Below are 26,303 nucleotides of genomic sequence, written 5' to 3'. Positions count from 1 at the left end.
TTTTTAAAAACGGACGTTTTTTCGGGAGCAGTGATTTTAATAATGATTAAAGTGAAACAATAAAGTGTAATATTCCTTTAAATTTCGTAGCTGGGGGGTGTCTATAGTATGCCTGTGAAGGGGCGCATGTTTCTGGTGCTTAGAACTGTCCCTGCACAAAGTGTCATTTATGCAGGAAAAAAAGTCCTTTAAAATCACTCGCAGCTATTATGAATTGCCGGCTCCGTAATACAGAGAACACTCATTGAAAGTCATTGATAAAAAATAAAAATAAATAAAAAAGTGTGGGGGTCCCCCAAATTCAATTCACAGGCCCTTCAGGTCTGGTATGGATATTAAGGGGAACCCCGCATCAAATTAAAAAAAAATTAACGTGGGAGTCCCCCTAAAAATCCATACCAGACCCTTTATCCGAGCACGCAACCTGGCAGGCCGCAGGAAAAGAGGGGGGACGAGAGAGCGGCCCCCCTCCCTCCTGAAACGTACAAGGCCACATGCCCTCAACATTGGGAGGATGCTTTGGGGGTCTGTGACCCCTCAAAGCACCATGTCCCCATGTTGATGGGGACAAGGGCCTCATCCCCACAACCCTGGCCGGTGGTTGTGGGGGTCTGCGGCCGGGGGGCTTATCAGAATCTGGAAGCCCCCTTTAACAAGGGGACCCCTAGATCCCGGTCCCCCCTGTTTGAAATGGTAAGGAGGTACAAAAGTACCCCTACCATTTCACAAAGAAAGTGTAAAAAATTGTTAAATAAGACAAACACACTTTTGAAAAATTCCTTTATTAAAAATAAAAAAAATTAAAAAAGATTCCAGCGGTGGTAATCCACTCTTGCTATCCAGCGATGGACGATCATCTCTCCGGGGTCCAGCGATGGCTCATCTCAATCAGCGCAACGAATCCATCCATCTTCTGTCTCCATGGAGGAGACACTGCGGGGATTCCGGCGGCCTGACGTTTGTTATATGCGGAGGGCGGGGCCACCCGTCACCTGACCCCGCCCCCTCTGACGCAAGGGGAAACCTGGGGTTCCCCGTGACGTATGGGTGACCCCGCACCCCTCTGATGTAACACAGGCAGGTTTCCGTTACATCAGTCATTAGTAGGCACATTTGACCACAGGTTCTATAGACACAGATTGTTATTGTCAGAGTCCCGTCGAATCTCCTATTCTATATCGAACTGTTGTAACAATGAAAACGAAAATAAAGCATTTATTTATGTCGGATCTTTCGTTTTTCGGATTCTGTGCTTTCGTTATCGTTTGTCAAAATGAAAACGAAAATAGCTGAAATTCGGACGAAAATGCATTCGAACTAAAACGAATTCACATGTCTAATCGATATAGGACATATTTATAAAGTCCAAATGTGAACTATTCATATATATTTCTATATATATTTAAGAAATTTACTCCTTTGCATATATGTATATAAACGCATATATCTTGCGTTTATATCCACTAATAGCCACTAATCAGTGCAAATGGTGACGGTTCACAATAAAATGAAGACTAAAAATATGTGTATGTAAAATACTAAAATAAGCAGGTTTGGAATAAGATATGAAAAATATATATAAAATTCATGCATATGGGAATTACTTACACTATTATAATACCCCTTGCTAATTTTGCAGTCGGGACCCCCTAAAATATATCGTCGGAAAAAAACTCCTTAAAAGTATTCCTTAAAATAATACCCTGTTCTATATGTCGTTAAGGTGTATGTAATCAATAGTTTCTTAAAAAACATTTTAGGTAAAATTCTTTGTTCAACCCTCCAGGCGCAAATGAACCTAACTAGTGTATCCACCATGATTCTCTCTTGCTGATTTCCCTTATATAATTTGAGCCTCTCTAGTGTCGCTTGGGTGCCTCTATGCCCCAAAATTGCATGTCATCTGTATTTTTATTGTGTACATCCCTAAAATGGATAGATAGAAAATGTTTGTCCAACCCCTTGATGTTCCTTACATGTTCTTCCATGCGTTCTTTTAATGCCCTTATTGTTCTACCAACGTAGATAAAATCGCATGGGCATTTTACTACAGAGACAACTCCAACCGTGTCACATGAGATAAAATCCCCAATAGTGTATTGTTGACTGTTTTGCAGAGTTGTGAATTCTTTTACTTTCTTGGTGTTTCTAGGCACCCTAATGCAACTGTAGCAATGTCCACAGCCGTGGAAACCCTTTATATACCACATTATGCACCAGTATGTCATGCAAATTGGGTGCCCTCTTATATACTATCTTTGGTCTTTCAGATATAGACCCTTTAAGTTGGGTGTCCTGTTTTAAAACATTCCAAGGCATAATTATATTGAGTAAAACTTAAATTCATATGTTTAATGATGCATGTATAGCATAAAGGCTGATTATCGTATGGGATGCTGTTCGGTCATAGCGTCCATCCTGGGTGTGTATAATATATATATATATATATATATATATATATATATATATATATATATATATATATATATATACTTCTATATGGTTCTGGGTTCCGTTCCAGAAGTTGTTGCTGACTCCGTGGTCCTGGTCCTCCTGACCAGCCCCCAGGGGCCCTCATGGCCTTGGGTGTGGATCCATCCATTTCCGAGCCTCAGAACTGGCTAGTTCGAGGCGCAGTAACTGGAAGGAGGATTCTAATGTGTTCTGCTGCCGTTTCGGGTTTGGAGAGGCACAGCAACTCTACACGCAACTAGGGGAGGACTCTTCGGTAAGGGAGCCACGCACAAGGCTGGCTGCTCGGTAAGAGCCTGGAAGCTGAGCTGCCATGGGCATTGAATTAATCCACAATTCTTACAGTATCACTGGACCAGCTGAAAGATTCTGGTACAGTAAGAAAAGTTCCTACTTCTATCCTTCCAGTTATAAATAAGTTTCCAACCAAGTCTGTGTGAGAGACTTTGAAAAGCTAGAATTACCTGTTGGCTGCTAAACCTAAACTTAAGTATTTATCCAACAGTTAAAGAATCCAGTTGCAAGTGGCTATTCCCTGGATTGTGTACAGAGAGAGAGACTTTTATTGAAGTCAGCAGTTCCAAGCACCTGAGCTAAACTTTGCCCTGATACCCTCTATCCCCAACTTAGAGACTGAGTTTGTTCAACTGTTTTATGCAAAAAAAAAATCCTAGCAAGGAATTCAAGTTCCTTGAAGGAAGTGTCGGTCTCTACAGTCACTGGGTCATCAACCCTGGGAACCCCTAGACAAGAACAACAAGTACGAGCGGGTAGAGGTAATCGGTAAGCCCAGAAAAATTCAGCAGCTCCTTCGGGGTTAGTGCTACATATATACATGTATATATATATGTATGTATATATATATATATATATATATATATATATATATATATGATATAGCCAGGACAGAAGCTGTTGGAAGGGACAGAAGCTGTTGGAAGGGACAGAATGCGAGCCTCTTGCCTTGCGATTATGGGCCCTGGCATTTGGGGGAACGGTACTCTTTGTGAGCTGCATGCCTGTGGACCCCTGAGGTGTTGTTACTTGGATTAAGATCCATGTCCCCCCCCCAAGACACACAGACTCTGGATATGTATTTGGCATATTAGTAATAGACTGAATCACACTGTTGGGACACAAACTATTAGATGCTAATGTCATCAACTCCAGCCACCTGTCTGTTGAGTAAATGAGTCTAGTCCTGCTTGTAAGAATATTCCACACATTGTTGTTTGTGCTAATTAACCCTGTGTTTATGATTATGGTAATGTGTATTGAATAGTCAATCAGTGAGCTAGGAGATAAAGTCTTACCCTGAAAAATCCTATCTCTCAGACAACTAGTCTGGGTCAATGATTAGATAATTAGCTCATGCTAATTAGGTTAGGTTTTGGTCTACTACTGTATTATAAATACTTGTCATTTTGGTTCTAATAAATCAGTCCATGTTGAGCAGCTAAGCAAGTGTCGTCTTGTTTTGTGCTTGTGAGTGGTTGGAATATCTGATATCTATATTCAGACTTAGGAAGCGGTATACTGACAGAAACACTCAATCGGAGTGTGGGATCGGTTCCGTCACAATATATATTTATTCAGGCTTACATTTAGCATTTGCAGCGCTGTTTGTTCTATTCAGGCCGCTATAGATCAGAGGCATCATGGAGTTATATTAAACCTTAGAGCTCAGTTTTTGTATCCATCTGTTGGATTCTTAAACGTTTTTCCCATTGAACTGCACTAATCCAACACTAGAGTGTCCCCGGTCTACAACAAAATGGCCACGGACACCCTATATTAAATTACAGCTTTATTGTCCAATCAAATTACCCCCGAGGAAAATATGAATTAACTCCTTGTGTCGATACACGTAGGGGAATGGGACAGGACCGAACGCGAGTCAGTGCACCCACTAAGGACGATCAGCATACCACCCTGATATCAGCCGCTACAGCTTTTTTTATGCTATTTTAGAGTGGCGCCCTGACGTGCCATGCAAATGTGAGTACCCTGCAAGGGATTATTTACTGTGTTGATATTAAAGGTTTTAATATATTACACTATGAAGTCCTCCTTTTTCTATTGGTATTACTGAGGCACAAAAGGACTCCATTACCATATTGAAGCACTCAGTGAGGCCACCACAGGAATACAGATTTACCACTGAACCATTTACAGGTTCCAATGCGTGTATTGACCAAGCCTAATCAGCAAGGTCACACACTGAAGGTGACCTGGGGGGGAACACCTGAGTGCACACGCAGCAACCTTAATATTGGATTGATATATATATCATCTTTTTTTTATCTGGATTTTTATGGTTGGGTTCACCATCATATTATTATTGATTGCTTTTTTTCTCACTATATGGACGTCTTATCATATCCTGCATGAAAGCACTTTATTTGGAATATTGTATGTATTTTAGCAGGTTATCACTTTATTGCTCTTGTTACATAGCACTTTTTTTTTCATTTCACTATTTGGATTATAAGTTTGAAAGTGCAGCGTACTTTAGAATATTGGTTTTGTAAGGAGGAATGGTCCAAAATACATTCATTCAAAATCCAGACACTCATTACAGGCTATAGGAGGCGTTTTGATGCATATTGCACATTTTCTGTTAATCCAATAAACCTCATTTCACTACTGGAATATTACTGTGTACTTCAGTTATTTGATAGATCAAAATGAAATTGCTGATCCAAACACCCAAATATTTATAAATTACAATCATGGAAATTGTCAGAGGTTCCTAAATTTTTGCATACAACTGTAGGTAGTGAGGTGCGAAATCAAAAATTTACACCCTTCGAAATCCTGAAGGCGGTGATTGGTTTTCAGGGTCTTGTGCACAGCTAGGCTCTCAAAAAGTCTCATACATGAAGTATCCCCATACTCAGGAGAAGCAGCAGAATGCATTTTGGGTTGTAATTCCACATATAACCATGCCATGTTTGAACAATATATAATTTAGTGACAACTTTGTGAAAAAAAAAACAAAGTGTAATTTTCCTGAAAAGTGTGGTAAAATATAAAATATTCCATAGACTCAACATGCCTATCAAAATTACTTATAATTATATATTTTTTTTAAAGTAAAGGCCCTACAGATTAAAACGGTGGGTGTTACAATTTTATTTTTCACATAGTATTTGCACAGCAATTTTTCAAACGCAATTTTTTTGGGAAAAAACACGCTTTTTTAAATTTTAATGCACAAAAACACACTATATGGTCCAAATGTTTGATGAAATAAAAAGATGATCTTATGCTGAGTACATGGATAGCAATACATGGATACCAGACACAACATGCTTTAAATTTGCGCACAAACGTGCAGTGGTGACAAACTACATACATTTTTAAAAGCCTTTAAAAGCCTTTACAGGTTACCATTTTAGATTTACAGAGGAGGTCTACTACTAAAATGACTGCCCTTAATCTGACCTTCACGGTGATACCTCACATGCATGGTGGAATTTATGTTTACATATGACACCAGACCAATGCTTGCGTTCACCTTTGCCCGTGAGCACAGAGTGTTTTTTTTTTATTATTATTATTTATTTTGCTTTTTTATTTTTAAACTGTTCCTTTCTTTTCTTTTTTTTTTCATTTTTATTGTTATCTCAGGGAATGTAAGTATCCCCTATGACAGCAATAGGTAGTTACGGGTACTCTTTTTGAAAATAATTGTGGTCTATTAGACCCTAGATCTCTCCTCTGCCCTCAAAGCATCTGACCACTTCAAGATCAGTGTGTTAAAATGCTTTGCCAATTTCCCAATGGCACTGTTTATATCCGGCGAAACCTAAGTCATGAAATGATCGTAGCTTCTGGTTTCTTAGGCCATAGTGATGATTGGAGCCATTCTGATCTCCGATCAGCTCTATGGTCAGCTGGCTGAACCACCGGCTGCATTCCCGGGTTCCCTGTTGGGACAGGAGAGCCTGAGAAAACCATGAAAGCTGGGGGGGGAGGGACGTTCCCTCCCACTGCTTATAAAAGCAGTCTAGAGGCGAATTAGCCACTAGGATTGCTTTTATATGAAAGTCAACCTCTGGCTGAAAAGAATGATACCTAAACCTACAGGCATCATTCTAGTATAACCACTCAAAGTCCCGCAACATACCAATATGTTGCTGGTCCTTGTTGGGCATACATTGTAATGTTATTTTTTTCATGTAGCCTGTGGGCTGAACGAAAAAAAAAGATTAATGGTGGGCTTAGCCACCGATCAGAATACCACCCTTCATCCACCAAACTTCTATTGATGGGCATACATGCACCATTTTTTTTTAACTGTGGTGGTGAAATTACCTCCGACAGTGCTAGAGTCACAGCTTTATGTATCATGGGAGCAAACGCTGTTGCTGTCAAGATGAAACCCATGCTGCAGCTGAATGGTACCTGCTAAGAAAATGATGGTTAACAATAAAACAAAGTAACATTGCACTATAACAGTAATGCCCCATACATACAGTCGGACATTCCGACAACGAAATCCATTAGATTTTTTCCGAAGGATGTTGGTCCAAACTTGTCTTGCATACACACAGTCACACAAAGTTGTCAGGAAATCCGATCGTTCAGAACGTGGTGACCTATAACACGTATGACGGGACTTTAAAGAGGCCAGTAGCCAATAGCTTTCATCTCCTAGTCTATTCTGAGCATGCGTGGCACTTTGTCCGTCAGAACTGTCTACACACGATCAAAATTGAAATGATCGGATTTTGTTGTCGGAAAATTTTAGATCTTGCTCTCAAACTTTGTGCGTCGGAAAATCCGATGGAAAAAGTCTAATGGAACCCACACACGATGGGATTTTCCGACAACATGATCCGATCGCACATTTTCCATCGGAAAATCCGACCATGTGTATGGGGCATAAGACTTACCATACCTGCAAAGCAAATACAATAAACTAAAACATTGCAATCTGTGCCTAAAAAATATATATGCCGAAGCATGGGGATAATCTGCCCCTAATGTTAGGAGCAAATCGTTCCTCCACCCCTACCCCCATGCTTCGACATATATGCTCTTTTTTTTTTAGCTGTGGTGGTGAAATCACCTCCGACAGCACTGGAGTCACGGTTTTATTTATCGTGGGAGCAAACGCTGTTGCTATCAAGATAAATAAACCCATGCTGCAGCTGAATGGCGTACCTGCTAAGCAAATGATGGTTAACAATAAAACAAACATTACAGTATAACATACCATACCTGCAAAGCAAATACAATAAAACATAGTAAAAATAAAACAGAGAGAACGATAGATATATAACAATAGTGAGCGAACAGTAGAGCGGACAGTAGAGACCAAACATAAGAGAGAGAACAATAGAGAAAGAAGAAAAATACAACCACAACTATTTTTGGATTTTTTATTTTATATATGTTTTTTTCACTTTTATAAAAACTGTAAAAAAAAATGTAAACTGGATGTTGCAGATTAGGGTCTCTCAAAATGCGATGGCCATCACATCTTTCGAGACCCTGAGATCCTGTGTTAGTGTGCCTAGGACTGTGTGGTGCTGTACCCTATTCTATTTCAAAATATTTTATTATGCAAAACAAAGTGAAAGTATTTGACAATGATGTTCCATACATCTATCAAAAAATAACAAGTAGATTGTACACTGTAGCCACAACTTTGAGGTTGGCAATAATATAAGAACAGTATAATGAACATTTTAAGACAACCCTGGGGGGAAAAGGGGTACATGGGAGGATACCTAGTGGTGTGGCGGGAGGGCTCCCCCCCCACCTGGCACCCTGAGTGGGATCAATCTGTGCTCGGTAGGGGAAACCCAGACTCCACACCCCAAGGCTTATTGCTTGTTAAACATTTAAGTAACCTTCTCCTTTGGAGATATAAAACTCAGTTCGGTATCCGTGTAGAGATACATGTCCTTTTCCAGAAAATTATTAACATAGGAGAAGTGAAGTGTATGGAATAGAGGAGGACAAAGGGAGAAAGGAGAGGCTAGGAGGAGGAGTAGAACAAAAGGGGGGAGAAAGAGGAAGAAGAGAGTGGAACATCAATTTGGTTATGCCAATCAACTCATGAAGGCAGCGAGTTAGTGGTCAATGGAGAGCCTACAAAAATGGCCCATGGCTCCCAGGTGGATTCAAATCTGCCAGCCGAGTCTGAGATTATGTTGGATAACTTCTCCTGTGACATTATCCAGGAGACCTTTCTGATCACCGCTGGAAAGGGAATCTTGGGGTTTTTCCAGGCTTTTGCCACTGTAAGTTTGCCTCCCAAGAGAATGAACTGGATAAGTCTCCGAGAGGCTTTAGGGATGTTTGGGATGTGTGCATTGAGAAGTGCTACCATTGGGGTCCTGGGGATCTGGCTTCCCACAAGCTTTTCAATCAAGTTGAATACTTTTTTCCAGAATGAATGTATTCTGGGGCATTCCCACCAGATGTGGGGCATCGAGCCATAGAGTTAGAAAACTCTAAAACATAGAGGGTCTGCTGCCGGAAAAATTAAGGCAAGACGTGAGGGGGTGTGGTACCATCTCAAGATGATTTTTAGGCTTGCTTCAATTAGCATTGTGTTTAGAATACACTTGAAAGAGTTGAAGCTTGCTTTCTGCCATTCCCCCAGATCCCAATGGAATTGGAAGTCAGACTCCCATTGCTGCATATAGGGGGACTTAGTGGATAGAGAGGTAAGTGACGAGTAGACAATCGATACTCCCCCTTTTTAGTCCATGGCCTGACCACACCACAGTTCGTATTCAGTAAATTCGTTTGGAAAGAAAATGAAGGATCTGTCCAAATCTGAACTTTTCTGAGTTCGGTAGGTCTAACTTTTTGTTACAGTAGGAGAGGGTAATAGGACCTGTTGCTGTAAAAAAAGTGTCTGATTCGGTATAGCCCCTTATCCAGCTACCATTTAAATGCTTGGATATTTTCTCCTGGGGGAAAGGCCGGGTTATTAAAGATGTGGGTTAATGGTTTGTATGTTGATACTAAAGTTGCATTGAGAGAGGGTGGGGGCCAAGTTCGGAGGGCAGGTTTTTGGATTGGACTAAAGCAGGTAGTCAAGGGTTAATCGCGGTACTGCCTGCCTTTCTATAAGGACCAAATCCGGTTTTTCGTATCTGGAATAGATCACTCAGAGTTGGGCTATTCTGGCTGCTAAGTAATATTTATGCAGGTGAGGTAACCCTAGGCCCCCTTTTTTTCTGTGTAAATACAGTGTTTGTTGTGGGATCCTGTAACCTGCTTTCCCCCAAATAAATTTTAGGATTTTGCTCTAAAATGATTTAATGTGGTCCCTCTTTATAGGGATTGGTAGTGATCAAAACAGGTAGAGGAGTCTGGGAAGCAATGTCATCTTTACAGAATTGATCCTCCCGGTCCAAGATAGGTTATGTTTAGACCACATCATGGGATAATGTTCCAGTTTCCTATACATAGGGGGGGTGGGGTAATTTCTACTATAGAGAGTCAAAGGCCTTTTGAAGGTCTAGAGAAAGAAGCATGCCTGATTGTTTAGAGCCCCCAGTCCAGTTTGTCTGGAGGATGGAGACTATGCGAATGGCGCTCCTGGTTTGATTAGCACCTTGTCTTCCCGGGATGAACTCCACTTGATCCTTATGAATATACTGGTTAATTAAAGAAGCCAGACGATTCAATAGAATTTTGGTGAGAATTTTTAAATCACTATTGATGAGAGAGATGGGTCTGTAATTGCTAACCTCTTCTGGGTTTTTGGTATTACTGCAATATAGGTAGTGTTAAGATTAGGATCAAGTGGGGTTCCCTGCATCTTTGTATTAAGGAATTTAGTCAGGAAGGGGGACAGAGTAGAGTAGAATGTCTTATAGTAGGGATTTGATAGACCGTCCGGACCCAACGGTGAGCCCGCCTTAAGGGCTTTGATAACTGCCTGAACCTCCTCTTCTGAGAAGGGGGCTTCCGGTATGTCTCTATGGTCTGCAGATAGAGAGGGGATAGGGAGGGCACCAAGATACTCCGAGATGAGAGTTGTGTAGTTGGTGTCATGGGAGCTGTATAATTTGGAATAAAAGTCATGAAAGACCTCGAGGATTTTTGTTGGGTTAGCTGAGGCGCCTTGTCCTGGGATTCTAATCTTGGGCATAATGAAGGAACGGAATTTAGGTGTAAGTTTAGAAGCCAGACTGGACCCCAATCTATCTCCCTGGGTATAGAATTTGTTTTCGCTCCACCTTATTTGTTTTTCAGCCTTAACTGTGAGGGCAAGGTTGAGATCCAGTCTGGCTTTGTCAAGTTGAGTCCTCAACGAGGGAGAGGTGTGTCTTTTGTGTCAGGAACTCAAAGAGGAATATTCATCATCTAATCTCTTTATGTCTGCTTCCCTTTCTCGTTTTATTTGAGTGGTCATTTTTATAATTTACCCTCTCATAAACGTTTTGTGGGCTACCCACAAGGTTTCTGCAGTCTGGTTAAGAGTAAAGTATTCCTTAATGGATCTCTCTAGCATATTTACTCTTACTGGGTCAGAGAGTAGGGATTAGTTTAGTCTCCAATGCCCCATTCCTGGTTTTGGGTGTTGACTATGTAGTGTCATGCATACTAGTGAGTGATCCGATAGAACTGTATCGTGGATTTTTGATGAAACCATGAGAGGGGTAGTGCGGGTCTGGACTAGGAGGTGTTCAATCCTGGAGTATAACTTGTGGGGATTGGAGACGTGGGAAAAGTCGTGTTTACCAGGATTAAGTTCTCTCCAGGCATCAGCCAAGCCCTCAGCATTTATGAGTCTGGCTATCTTAAGGCTCTCCTTGGTTGGGCGGGTGAGTTGCAAAGTGGGGCCTGTTCCTGTGTGACATAGAGAGTGAGGTTTCTGGACTGCTTTGACTCGGTAGAAGTGTAGACCATGCGATTGTCCTTATTGAAAGATAAAGAGGAGTTAAAATATAAGTTTAAGGTATTCTCGCGCAAAACTAAATAACCTAAAACAGAATAAAGACTATGGTTGCAGCAAAACACCGGCAGGGGTACTAACCCTCCCCTAAATGTGTGTAATACTAAATTAATAAGTGGTGTTGCGCTCCAAATAGATAATCAGTGAATAGATATATAAATAAATAAACTGGATAAATTATCTTAGTATCAATAAATAAATAAATAAATAAATAAAATAAATTACATAAAATAGCTAGGTGCCAGTGAATGCATAAGTGCTCAAAAAACTCTGGATAATATATATATCCGCTCAAAATTGATTAGATCAAGATGTGCACCTTCACAGTGCTAACAGTATCCAATCAAGTACAATGTGAACAATCAGTAATCCACGCATAAGAGCATAAAATTAAAGTGAAAAATGTGCAACATCAAAATAAATAATAAATGCAATGCAATAAAAATCCAGTGTATCTTAATCCATAAAGTGCATAAAGTGTAAAAAAATGTAAAAAAATATACAATCAAAGTCCAAACAAGCATCCAATGTGTCTTAGAACTATGGCATCAAAAACAACTGTATTCAATCGTGCAATCTGTGAGTCCATACAGTGCCAAAAAATAAACAAGCTACGTGAACAAAAAGGCTGATTCCACCGGTGCTCTTGTGAATCCTCAGTAATAAGGTGTTCACACACTAGGTGCAATGGCTACCTTACCTCCCTGCTGTAAGGTAAACAGCATTCCAACAAATATAATGTTGCTATCAGCTGGTACAGATACTGTAGGTAGTTCCCTCTGGGTGCTCAGCCGTAAATCATAAGCAATATTCATAGAAGAAAAAAGGGGGAGGCTCCAATGGTGAAGTAAGTAATAAAGGTTTCTATTTTATTAAATAAAGGACATAGTCCTGGGTACTCACATTTAATGGCATAAAAGCACACAGTATACAACAAACGAGCGCCGCGCTCGTGCTCCGGACGTCACTTCCGGTGTCCTCGCTCTCCTATAGTGTTCCTACGCGTATCGTCACTAGTCATGTGACTTCATCAGGGAATAACAACTAGCGTGACGACAGATGTTTAAATAGTGTCAACAATTAGCGGCCATTTTCTTGTAGCCCGCAACCCATAATCATGCCGGTAATTGTTGATCACAACCGCGGCCATTTTCTTGTGGATAATATAGATGTAATGAGGATTAAACATCCAACCGGTCACTGGCAGCCATTTTCCTGTAGCCAGCAATACATAGTCATCATAATGACCATGGGCTACACCCGCGGCCATTTTCTCGTGGATAATTAAGTATATTCACATTCATGACCATAGACTACACTCGTGGCCATTTTCCTATAGATGATATGGAATGACCAGGCGAACGGACACCCGCTATGTTAACAGAATAGGCAATGCAGATGAAGACTGAATTACCTATAATGCACCTCTATCCGGTAAATTAGTACTTTAAAATTGGCAATACACAAAGAAGGTAATAATGTATGCCATTATGCACCAATCAAAGAAGACATTTCTAAAACCAGTAATTCAATCATTGGCGCTAACTGCACTAAAAACCGCATTAAAAGGTATCAGGAATAAGAATTTTTTTAAATTATTTTTTATTTTTTAAAACTAAAAAAAGAGAAAAATAAGCTAAGATCGGTTAAAAAAATATCACTAATAGGGCAATAAAAGCAGCAACAGATGGCCATCTTTTTAAAGGGTAGAATCAATACAGGGATCCAAAACCATTTGTTATGGATCACCATAGGCTCGTATGGTCCTAACAGGTGCCCGCACCAACCTGAAACGAACCATGAGCAACAAGAGAAAGAAAAAATCTATAAATAAATAAAATCCTACTCCCAATATGTCAATCCCCATAATATAAAAAAAGGGGAAAAAGGGAAACAGTTTACAAGGTAAAAATATCTAGTTTTTTTCTCCCAGGGGACACCGGAAATGAAGTCTGAAGCGAATAACAAATGGTTTTGGATCCCTGTATTGATCCTACCCTTTAAAAAGATGGCCATCTGTTGCTGCTTTTATTGCCCTATTAGTGATATTTTTTTAACTGATCTTAGCTTATTTTTCTCTTTTTTTATTTTTAAAAAATAAAAAATATTAAAAAAAAATGCTTATTCCTGATACCTTTTAATGCGGTTTTTAGTGCAGTTAGCGCCAATGATTAAAATACTGGTTTTAGAAATGTCTTCTTTGATTGTTGCATAATGGCATACATTATTACCTTCTTTGTGTATTGCCAATTTTAAAGTACTAATTTACCGGATAGAGGTGCATTATAGGTAATTCAGTCTTTATCTGCATTGCCTATTCTGTTAACATAGCGGGTGTCCGTTCGCCTGGCCATTCCATATCATCTATAGGAAAATGGCCACGAGTGTAGTCTATGGTCATGAATGTGAATATACTTAATTATCCACGAGAAAATGGCCGCGGGTGTAGCCCATGGTCATTATGATGACTATGTATTGCTGGCTACAGGAAAATGGCTGCCAGTGACCGGTTGGATGTTTAATCCTCATTACATCTATATTATCCACAAGAAAATGGCCGCGGTTGTGATCAACAATTACCGGCATGATTATGGGTTGCGGGCTACAAGAAAATGGCAGCTAATTGTTGACACTATTTAAACATCTGTCCTCACGCTAGTTGTTATTCCCTGATGAAGTCACATGACTAGTGACGATACGCGTAGGAACACTATAGGAGAGCGAGGACACCGGAAGTGACGTCCGGAGCACGAGCGCGGCGCTCGTTTGTTGTATACTGTGTGCTTTTATGCCATTAAATGTGAGTACCCAGGACTATGTCCTTTATTTAATAAAATAGAAACCTTTATTACTTACTTCACCATTGGAGCCTCCCCCTTTTTTCTTCTATGAATATTGCTTATGATTTACGGCTGAGCACCCAGAGGGAACTACCTACAGTATCTGTACCAGCTGATAGCAACATTATATTTGTTGGAATGCTGTTTACCTTACAGCAGGGAGGTAAGTTAGCCATTGCACCTAGTGTGTGAACACCTTATTACTGAGGATTCACAAGAGCACTGGTGGAATCAGCCTTTTTGTTCACGTAGCTTGTTTATTTTTTGGCACTGTATGGACTCACAGATTGCACAATTGAATACAGTTGTTTTTGATGCCATAGTTCTAAGACACATTGGATTCTTGTTTGGACTTTGATTATATATTTTTTTACATTTTTTTACACTTTATGCACTTTATGGATTAAGATACACTGGATTTTTATTGCATTGCATTTATTATTTATTTTGATGTTGCACATTTTTCACTTTAATTTTATGCTCTTATGCATGGATTACTGATTGTTCACATTGCACTTGATTGGATACTGTTAGCACCGTGAAGGTGCACATCTTGATCTAATCAATTTTGAGCGGATATATATATTATCCAGAGTTTTTTGAGCACTTATGCATTCACTGGCACCTAGCTATTTTATGTAATTTATTTATTTTATTTATTTATTTATTGATACTAATATAATTTATCCAGTTTATTTATTTATATATCTATTCACTGATTATCTATTTGGAGCGCAACACCACTTATTAATTTAGTATAAAGAGGAGTTAATTGATGTTCCGGAAGGAGGAAGAGAGAAGAGAGGTTTAGAGAGAGGAGTAGAGGAAGGCAATGTTCTTCCCCCCTGGGTAAAAAGACACCCGGGGCAGAGAAACTGGACAAAAAGGCTCTCCCACACTTAGAAGTGCAGGGAATCAAAAAAAAAAAAAGCTCCATACCAAACAAGGCTTGGAGAGCCTATCCCCCCGAATCCAGAAGGAATCAAAGGGATAGGAGGATGCGCATGTGTACCACCGCAGACCAGGGCACCCTGGGTCTGAGGGAGTGTAGAAATGAGCAACATAATATTCAAACAGCCCTGTAAATTAGATTCTTGTCAGACAGGAGTAAGGCATCAGATCAACCAAAGTTGACAACGTTTAACCATGTTCAGGAAGGTTTCTACAACCCCCAAAAGTCTCTTGAACCTCCCCATCTCTCCCCCACCCCAAGGGGTAAGGCGAAAGGGGAACACAGGGAAGGAGAGTGTCGTGTCCTCCCATCTGGATCCCAGAGGAGAAGATGTTGCATATGGGACGTTGGTGTATCCTCCATAGTCTTGCTTGAAGAATTGTGTTCAGTAGTCACGTAGCCAAAGCTGGTAGAGGTGAATGTGCAACCATAAAGTTAGAGGGACCAAAGGCAGTCTTGGGAAGCAGAACTCGAAGATAATCAGGAATTAAGGCAATTCTATTAAAGAGTGGAAAAACTCTGAGGAATGTCATTTAGTTGGGGAGAAAGAAAACACGACATTTCTGCGTCGAGATGACAGTCAGGGAGGACTGTTTTGGGCCGATCTACGTGTCTTGGATTTATTCCATAGGGGATTCAGCAGATGTAAAAATTGAGTTATTACTGTATTAATAACTATATTTCAATAATTCATATTAATGAGGAAAGTTCCAAGAAAATCCGTTCAGTTCTCGTGTAAAAACTCCAAAATTGATTTAATAATAAAAATAGCAAAATATTACAAAAACAGTGTCAAAATGTAGAATATAAAATAGCATCGATAAGCTTCTTATTCTTGAAATGAAGATTGTATAAATGTATCTTTGTGTGTGTGTGTGTGTGTGTGAGAAGGTTCGTCAGCCTCCTCCAATGTCTCCTCGTGTCTGCCGGAGTGCAAGTCTGCTCTCTTTACTAACTTATTACTCCTACAACTAAACCCCCACCCTTTTCCCAATTAAGGATGGTTGAAAGTTCCTCTGAGCTCTGTTCTTCCACAGAAAGCCCGCAAATTCTGAATGAGCAAGTTCGCTCCCACCTCATCCAACAGGATGTTGAAATACAAAACCATCTCTAATCAAAACATTCCATTGGGATAGCAAATATGTATATATATATTTCACTTTATCCATATCTAGAATATATAATGATATACATAAGCAAGTCAATCATTCTCAAAAGACCCAAACCATTTATAAATTTTAATATTCTATCAGCGGGCTCACTGGTGGCGGGCATTTGTTCGAGCCCATGGGAGGGCACGAGATTTCCATGTCCGCATCTTGGGTGTTCACTTTCAGCTTCATAGTTCATAGTTCATAGTTAGCAAGGTTGAATAAAGACACTAGTTCATCCAGTTCAACCTGAGTGAGTGTCTACCCCTATCCCTGTACATTGCACACTCACATTAGTCCCTACCCTCAAGGAGCCCACAATCCAAGGTTCCCATTCATATACTAGGGCCAATTTTGGACAGAAGCCAATTAACCTACCTGCATGTCTTTGGAGTGTGGGAGGAAACCAGAGTACCTGGAGGACCTGGAGGCACAGGGAGAACATGCAAACTCCAGGCAGGTAGTGTCGTGGTTGGGATTTGAACGAGTGACCCTTTTTACTGCTAGGTGAGAGTGCTAACCACTACACCACTGTGCCGCCCAAGCTTGAGGAGCAGGGTTTCACCCGCCGCAAAATTGGAGAAGGAGTAATCTTGGCCTCTAGATCAGAATTTCACTGCGAATGGAAAGGCCCATCTGTACTTTATTTCCTTCTTTGCTAGAGCTTGTAGAAGTGGTTTCAGAGTCCTTCTGCGCGTTGTATAGTTGAGGGAGCGAGGTCGGCAAAGATTTGCACAGAGTGCCCTTGGCATGTCACCTGAGGGAGAGCCCATGCTTGTCTCATGACTGCCTCCTTTACTGTGGAAAAATTAGGTTTGATGATGAGATCCCTGGGTGTGCCGTCCTTTCTGGGGGGGCCAAGTGATCTATGAGCCCTATCTAGCTCCAGTCGGTGTGCTGGGATATTCGGGAACAGTGTTTTCATAAGGTCCTTTTTTGCCGAAGTGACGTCTTGGATGGATTCAGGTAGACTTCTGATCCTAAAGTTGCACCTCCTGGATCTGTTCTCCAAGTCATCAATGCAGAACATAGCAGAGTCCAATTGATCTTGGAGGGTAGAAATGAGGTCAGAATTTTGGTGTGCGGTTGCATTAGTCTGGTCTAACTTTTTTCAATGGTGTCAATTCTAGACCTTATATTCTGGAGGTCTGCCTTGATCCCCCCGGTGATTTTGGCAGCTGTGGAGGCTAAGCCCCTGTCTAGAAGAGTAGATAATTTGAGGCAGAGTTCTTCCATATTAAAATGCTGGTCCCTGGCGGGGGAATCATAGTGGAGAGAGTCAGTGTGTGCGGCCATGACAGGCCCTGCAGGGGAAAATGGAGGGTCTCCAAATGAATGTCCTAGGAGCGACTCTGTGGAGGCTGGGGAGGGTAGCATCTCCTGCTGGCAGAGTCCTTGTTGCCCGGGGGATAGTGTAGGTGTGCTGGGGAGATGACTTGCCTGTGGTCAAGCTGCGTGTCTATGCTAGAGACATGAGGCAGGCTTGCAGAGTCTGCAGCTGCAGCCATCTTGGTACACCCAGGTCGGGTGGAGGCTGTGAAGATTTCCAGATTTCGCCTGGGGACCCCGAACGGACATGCAGGGGGTGATCTCTGCGGGGGGCTGTTCGCCACAAAATTGCGGGCTTGTGATGGCTCTGGCCAGTGCTGTGGGTGCTGCTCAGTCTGGGTTGGCGCGGAGCTCCGTGACTAGGCATCCATCACGGATCTCTCATGCATGCGCATTCATTGTATCCTATTCTAATACTCAATTAGTGTGTGGTAGCCTTTGAAACATTCGCCAGTGCAGAGGCCAGGTTGGTCAGGACAGGAGGGACAATAAAAGCGGGTGTCACGCCTAAATCCGTGTTTACTGCAGACACGACATCTTCTTTGGGGTGTTCTTTGGGAAGGGGTACCAAAGAGTGCATAAGGAAAATGCCGGCTCACTTAATTTGCGTTGGGAAGTTGGGCAAGAGCACTGTCTGGAAACAGAAGGGCTCTGATGATCTCTTCCTGTAATTTAAGGAAGAATCCAGTCCATCCTGAAGCTTTGTATAACACAAAAGTGTTCAGCAAACAAAGCCAATTGAAATAAATAAACAGACACTTTTTTGTACCAGTGTCTGGTCTTACGGGCAATTAGGTATGGCGCCAACAACTGGTCGTTGAGGTCCACCTCTCCCATGTTATGGTTGTATACATGGACACAGAGGGGTTTCTCCACAACACCAGTCACCATAGGAATTTGGACTGCCGTGTCTGCGAGAAGCGAGGACATAACGAAAAAATTCTGAGAATCCCTCCACTTCACTGCTAGTAAATTACTACACTTCAAGCAGGCTTGGGGGAAGCCCCGGTGATTATATCGCACAATGCCACATGCGCAAATTCCATAATAAAAAAGGTGGCTAGAAAGTGGCACGCTTTTGTGATAATTGTCCATGTACAAGTGGTACCCCTTTCTGAATAAGGGTGACACCAAGTCCCACTATCTTACCAGTGCTCCCTATGTAGTCTGGGCAGTTCTCTGGCTCTACGTGACTATCTTTTCCCTCGTAAACGATAAATCTATATGTATAGCCTGTTTCCCTGTCACAGAGCTTATACATCTTGACCGTATCTGGCACACCTGCTGGGAAGATACTATTTAATAGATGTTACAGACTCACCCGCAACAGAGGATTTTGGAGAGGACAGAAAGCCAGCCTCTTGCCTTGCGATTATGGTCCCTTGCATTTGGGGGAACGGTGCTATTTGTGAGCTGTATGCCTGGGGACCCCTAAGGTGGTGTTACTTTGGATTCAGGTCCATGTCCCCCCCAAGACACACAGACTCTAGATATGTATATGCAATATTAGCAACAGTTACTGAATCATACTGTTGGGACACAAACTGTTAGATGCTAATATCATCAACTCCTGCCACCTGTCTGTTGTCTTATATAATGTAAATTAGTCTAGTCTGGCTTGACACAGAGTATTTCACTATTGTTGTTTGTGTTAATTAACATGCTAATTATATAGTTGTCTGCTATATGTTTACTAGAGGGGCGGGCGGGGGGGGGGGATTATCCAGGAGACAGCCTACCTTGTTATCTAACCCCTAGTGTATAAAAAGACTGTATTCTGGTTCTAATAAAGAGTACATGTGAGCAGCTAAGCAAGTCTCATCTTGTTTTGTGCTTGGGAGTGGTTGGAATATCTGATATCTATATTCAGACTGGGAGGAAGTGGTATATGACGAAAGCACTCAAGCGGAGTGTAGGGACGTTTCGTCACAATAGACAAGCAGCCAGAAAACTTAATCAGGGACTCATCAACGCAGAAAACTTGATCGGGAGTAAAGAAGGCTGCAAAATGTTGGTTCAAGTGGTTTACGAGAGGCCAAATTTTGTAGAGCCGATCAAATCCAGGGTCACCCCGAGGATGACAGAGTTCATTGTCATTGAAGTGCATATACCATAAGATGTGCTTGTATCGTGTCCTGTCATGGAGGTAGAGAACAAGGGCATATGATGAATTGGGTCAGTGGACCAATATGACCGCAACTCATTCTTTTTAGTTATGTCCATGAGGGATTGGTTTCCAATCTCTGGCAAGTGTCAGCTGGGGATTAGCGCGATGAATTGACCAGCATACAAATTGCTTTGGCCCACAATAGATCTTTATGCCCCATACACACGAGCGGAATTTCCGTCTGAAAAATCTTGGATGGTTTTTCAGACGGAATTCCGCTCAAGCTTGGCTTGCATACACACGGTCACACAAAAGTTCTCAGAACTTTCGACCACCAAGAACGTAGTGATGTACAACACTACGGCGAGCTGAGAACATGAAGTTCAATGCTTCCAAGCATGCGTTGTATTCTTGTGTGTTTTTTTGTGCGTCGGAATTGCATACAGATGATTGGAATTTCCGATAGGAAATTTTTCTAATGGAAAAATAGACAACCTGCTCTCAATCTTTTGCTGGCGGAAATATCACCAGCAAAAGTCTAATGGAGCATACACACGTCCGAACAAAAACTCCCATCAGACTTTTGCTGGTGGAATTTCCACTCGTGTGTATGGGGCAGTAGAGATCTTCAGTGAAAAACAGTGAATAAAAATCAAGTGACGTAAAATCAACTGTTTCCAACTAAATTCCGGTTTGGCCAGTGAATGGGGGAAATACGGGTGCTGCAGAAGTGGTGCGCTCCTAATTAGGATTGGCGAATGGAGCAGGAAGGGCACTATGGGCTTGATGGGCCTGTGTTTGTCTTCTTCTTGGTGGCAGCAGGACACTACTCATGCTTGCCACCTCGCCAGCTTGAACTGCACTTATGGGACTCGCCACGTCACCAAGTGTTACTGCAGTGCCGGATGTACAACCAGGATGTACTAGGCTGGTGTTGCTTGCCAGTTCAACAGAAGGATGAGCAGCACTAGTACTGGCTCTCTGCTCCATACAAGGGACCTGCAGTTCTTGCACCTCAACGACAGCAGAAGAATGGGGTCTGGTACTCCTGACCTTGGCAGGGACCACAACGCCATCGTCAGAGTGCCACTGCTGTCTACAGGTTCGTATTCTGAGCCTTAATCTGACAGACGAATGACTTCCACTTCACTACCTGTCATGCTCAGAAATGTGTAGGCCTCTTTACTGCTGTACCTTCAATTTAATATTTTGGTCTCTAAATTTACTGGTACATTAGTGAGACTCACAGGTAAAAAAAGGTCTGACTGATTCAACGACTGTTTCAAACGCTACCAAAAAAACTGTTAGCTTTCGCAGGGATCAGGCCTGACTCTGCGAACCCTGCAATTGTGTTTAGTGTTTTGTAAGTGACAGTGGTCAATTGATACTGCACTTGGGTGGGCTGGGCAGAGGGACTAAACGCAGGTGCTAGCAGGTATCTGGGCCAATTCCACTAACACTGCATTTTTGGGAACCCTAAACTGCTGAGGATGCTAGTATAGATCTGATCAGATCAGATATTGATCTGTTCAGACACTATACTACTAAAGAGAGGTATATGGTGTGCGTGAGGGTGTTAGCACTACTGGCATTGATCTGACACTGCCTGGGGTGATGCAGACCCTATCTGATGCTAAAACCTAACTTTGATCACCCGCCGGGTGATCAGGGGGTAAAACCTTTATTGGGTAAAATACAATGGGTGCCCCGGCGCTATGAAAAAATCTAGCTAAACTGTGTCACCCGTGACACTTACAGGTGACAGGGGGTAATCAATGGGTTAAACCTTTTTTGGGGGTGTTAGGAGGGGTCCCTAGACCTATATGGGGCTAATACTAATTGCCCTAACGCTGATTTTTGTCACTAATGATACTAATACAGCAATAAAAAAAATATGATTGCTTTTCTGGGTGACACGGTGACAGGTGGTGAAGGGGTTAACAGGGGGGTGATCGGGATGAATTGTGTGTCTACATGACCTGGTGCCTACATGACACTGGTGTCAGTGTAGTGTTGTGCAACTCACTTTTAGATGTCATCTCTCCTCGGTCTGGAACAGAAATAACCAAGATGAGAGATGACGTATAGCTACGACGCTTTGCACAGCCATACCAACCTGCCACAGTACAATTGCAGCGGCTGGTCCGGAACCGGTTAAGAAGCCCTCCTGTTCTTCCACTTATTACCTGTATTAACTACACCTGTTTGAACTTGTTATATGTATAAAAGACACCTGTCCCCACACTCAAACAGACTCCAACCTCTCCACAATGGCCAAGACCAGAGAGCTGTGTAAGGACATCAGGAATAATATTGTAGCCCTGCACAAGGCTGGGATGGGCTACAGGACAATAGGCAATCATCTTGAACAAAAAAATCCACTAGGTAATCAGCTTGGTGAAAAGACAACCGTTGGCACAATTATTAGAAAATGGAAGAAGTTCAAGATGATGGTCAATCTCCCTTGGTCTGGGGCTCCATGCAAGTTCTCATCTTGTGGGGCATCAATGATCATGAGGAAGGTGAGGGATCAGCCCAGAACTACATGGCAGAACCTGAAGAGAGCTGGGACCAAAGTCACAAAGAAAACCATTAGTAACACACTACGCCGTCACGGATTAAAATCCTGCAGCGCATGCAAGGTAGGGGGACCTCAAGTCAGCACATGTCCAGGCCCGAAGTTTGCCAATGACCATCTGAATGATCCAGAGGAGGAATGGGAGAAGGTCATGTGGTCTGATGAGAAAAAATAGAGCTTTTTGGTCTAAACTCCACTCGCCGTGTTTGGAGAAAGAAGAAGGATGAGTACAACCCCAAGAACACGATCCCAACTGTGAAGCATAGAGGTGGAAACATCATTCTTTGGGGCTGCTTTTATGCAAAGGACACAGGACGACTGTGCCGCATAGAGGGGAGGATGGATGGGGCCATGTATCATGAGATCTTGGCCAACAATCTCCTTCCCTCAGTTAGAGCATTGAAGATGGGTCGTGGCTGAGTCTTGCAGCATGACAACAACCCAAAACACACAGCCAGGGCAACTAAGGAGTGGCTCCATAAGAAGCATCTCAAGGTCCTGGAGTAGCCTAGCCAGTCTCCAGACCTGAACCTAATAGAAAATCTTTGGAGGGAGCTGAAAGTCTGTATTGCTCTGCGACAGCCTCAAAACCTGAAGGATCTGGAGAAGGTCTGTTTGGAGGAGTGGGCCAAAATCCATGCTGCAGTATGTGCAAACTTGGTCAACTACAGAAAACGTCTGTAATTGCAAACAGAGGTTTCTGTACCAAATATTAAGTTCTGCTTTTATGATGTATCAAATACTTATGTAATGCAATAAAATGCAAATTATTTACTTAAAAAATCATACAATGTGATTTTCAGGATTTTTGTTTTAGATTCCGTCTCTCACAGTTGAAGAGTACCTGTGATAAAATTACAGACCTCTACATGCTTTGTAAGTAGGAAAACCTGCAAAATCGGCAGTGTCAAATACTTGTTCTCCCCACTGTATATGGAATAATACATGTGTCAGTACCTGCACTCCAAGGATCCCAAAAATGATGAAGAAGGCACAACAAATCAGTACAATATTTCCAATTGGTTTTAAAGAAGATATTAAGGTTTCCACCACCAGCTTCAAGCCTGGAGCTCTGCTGATTACTCTGAATCAAAGGGAAAAAAAATGAATAGTAATGAATTCCTCTATTGTTAATAGTAATCTATTGTAAAAAAAAATGTATTATTTATAATGTCACATACTGTATTGAATCATAAATATTGCATGTCCTACACCATTGTAAACCTGATTTTCCCATTTTCCCAAGTGGTAGATCACATACTGTAGGTTTTATTTCAGACACAGTATTAAGGCATAGTTAGTTATACCTAAAGCCGCATACACACTATCAGTTTTTCTGCTGAGTTTTTCCTTCAGACTTACCAAAACCATATAATATGAGGTCAAACCTGTTTCAATTTGTATGTAATCAGGCAGGCCCTTGCACTACATGGTTTTGGTAAACCTGAAGGAAAAACTCAGCAGAAAAACTGATAGTGTGTATGGGGCTAAAATGATATGGACTTGTATGTTAACGCAGCAAACAAAGGCCTCATGAACACTGGTTTATTGTAAATGCCATTTATCCTGACAGGACATCATTAAAAACAAACCTAAGCCGCATATTTTTGAATGCATTTAGGCACGTTTAGCGGCATTTGGGCATTTAATTGGCTATAATTTTAATTTATTCTGGCCATTGAAATAAGTAATCACTCAAGAGCTAAACATGCCTAGTGCTTAGTCGCATTTAGATGCGTTTAGCCGTTTTTGGCATTTTCTTTTTATGCCCAAAAGTTCCTCCCCCAAACACGATTCTTCCATGTTGGAGCACACTTCAGATTTAATAAAGTATTTTTTTTTTCACAGGGCTATGTGTTTAGCTTTGTGTTTAGTTCACTTTGCACTGTATAGTACACTGGTTAGGGGCCCCTAAAACCAGTTTACTAAGTGCCACCTTTGCCACCTGGCTGACGAAGAGTTTAGTGCTCATCAGCATTGGGCACTGGTGCTATAGAGTGAGATTCCCATATTATGGGGGGGGGATACCCATCTCAAAGCACTCTTCAAAGCTGAAGGCATGTAAGCCGGTTGGAGCACAGTAGCAGAGCTAAATGCACACCGCTCCCTTGCTATAGGGGAACCATATATCTGAAATGAACTATTTTTTAATACAGTAGGTGCTCTTTGCTACTTTGTAATAATATATATAGTATATATATATTGTGTATGGAAAAGAGGTGGTAAAGAAGGCACCCCCTCCTGCGTGCCAGAGGTAAATAAAAAATATGATTGTTATAGGCAACGGATGCATTTTGCTTTTAGATACCTTTAAACAAATCAAACCCATTATTTCTAAGAGGACTGTATTCTGGTAACTATACAGTTTTAATAAGCTTGTTATATTTAGGAATGCAAATAGAAAAAAATACAGTGCAATGAACATGTATTATTGTACATAATAATCTATTAGTTTTAGAGTCAAGAAATCGAATTTCAATACTGTGTTGGCAAAGGACAGTAAAAAGTTCTAAAAAGTGCCATAGGAGTGCTGGCTCCATAATTGGTAGGTGGGAGATCCCTAGATAGGCTTATATAAGGAAAATAACTCAGTATGGTCATGTGTAGAATTGCAGGGTCTGAAGAGATGCTGTCATCTACTTTACACTCTAAAGCAGTGTTTCTCAACTGCAGTCCTCAAGGCGCCCCAACATAACAGGTTTTCAGGATTTTCCTTAGATGAAATGGCTGTAGTAATTACTAAGGCAGTGATGCTGATCAAATCACCTGTGCAAAATAATGGACATCCTGAAAACATGACCTGTTGTGGTGCCTTGAGGACTGGAGTTGACAAACACTGCTCTAAAGCCATACAGCACAACCGGGGTACTATGCATATTACTTTTGACAGGTAAAAAGTTATTGTGTCTGTGTTTTAAGGAATATTAATTTGTTTGCTTGCAGCTACCCTTTAATTGTGTCATCTTTTTAAGCTTGCTACATATAAACTCTGACTTTTTCATTAAGAGTTCTTGGAAGATGTATAACAACTAATTAAAATGACATATAGTATCTGGGTTTTTTTTCACCTTAGAGGCCGTAAAGTACGTAGAAGTCGCAGCACCCTCAGAACTCCAAGAATCTTGGCTCCTCCAGCAGATGCCACAGAAACCACAATATCAATCAGTGATACAAAGACAAGGAAACCATCTAGAATGTTCCAGCTGCTGCGGAGGTATGCTCGGTCCCCAAAATAAAGTCCTAAAGAAACCACCTAGAGGAACAAAAGAAACTAGCTATATTCCACTGGAATGAGAGCAAAATAACCAGTTTTTCACTAAATAGGGAGCTGTAATTTCATACAGCAACATACCTTTAATGTCATCTCAGCTACAAATATAGCAGTAAAAATATAGTTTGATATACTGAGAAACAACCTCTCCTGGAAAAAAAGGAAAGTATCATTACTGATAACAGAAACATAAGAGAATATTCTGTAATGAAATAATATTTAATATGAGATTAAATAAATGTAACACTGTGAAAAAAATAAAGCTCCAAGGAATTTGTATTTATTTCTGTGATATGCATTGTAAATTACACAATAAAAACATTTGGTTTGGTGTAAATAGTCTGTAAGAAAGAGTATTTCATTACAGTGTTCAATTATTGTGTGAATATGGCAACCGAGGTCTAGGAAGGATCTGGAACCAATCTGGAACTCATATAACTCTGTTTACTAATCTTCAAACGTGAAAATTATGGACTGAGATTAGCAAATCCTTATAAAACAGTGAATGTGCAGGTCTTGACATCTGATTCTATCGTATACAGTATTGTCAGAACTACTGAGGTGAAAATAAATATAGAAGTACTTTACTGTACATATCATATTATTTTTCCCATGTTTTTATGAACTCAGAAGCCATCTTGTTCAAATTTTTTTTTTAGACGTTAACTTAA

At 41.2% G+C, this 26,303-nt stretch overlaps 1 protein-coding gene across 1 annotated transcript in view; it reads right to left on the bottom strand.

Moving 5' to 3' along the window:
• LOC143959324 (voltage-dependent T-type calcium channel subunit alpha-1I-like) overlaps positions 1-25,782 on the bottom strand; it is a gene marked incomplete at its 5' end in the record, with an annotated part of 1,279,315 nt that extends 1,253,533 nt beyond the window's left edge. Inside the window, 3 exons of the mRNA XM_077468009.1 lie at positions 23,319-23,445; positions 25,430-25,614; positions 25,714-25,782. Of these exons, the coding sequence (XP_077324135.1) occupies positions 23,319-23,445; positions 25,430-25,614; positions 25,714-25,782 (381 nt within the window). The remainder of the gene's footprint in view (positions 1-23,318; positions 23,446-25,429; positions 25,615-25,713) is intronic.
• Between the last annotated feature and the right edge of the window lie 521 nt (positions 25,783-26,303).

Source organism: Lithobates pipiens, unplaced genomic scaffold (genome assembly GCF_037356315.1).
Source record: "Lithobates pipiens isolate NorthernLeopardFrog02 unplaced genomic scaffold, aLitPip1_a1.2 Scaffold_70, whole genome shotgun sequence".
NCBI classification, from domain to species: domain Eukaryota; kingdom Metazoa; phylum Chordata; class Amphibia; order Anura; family Ranidae; genus Lithobates; species Lithobates pipiens.
The sequence above is the reverse complement of the archived record's forward strand: the minus strand, read 5'-3'. Positions and strand labels throughout refer to the sequence as shown.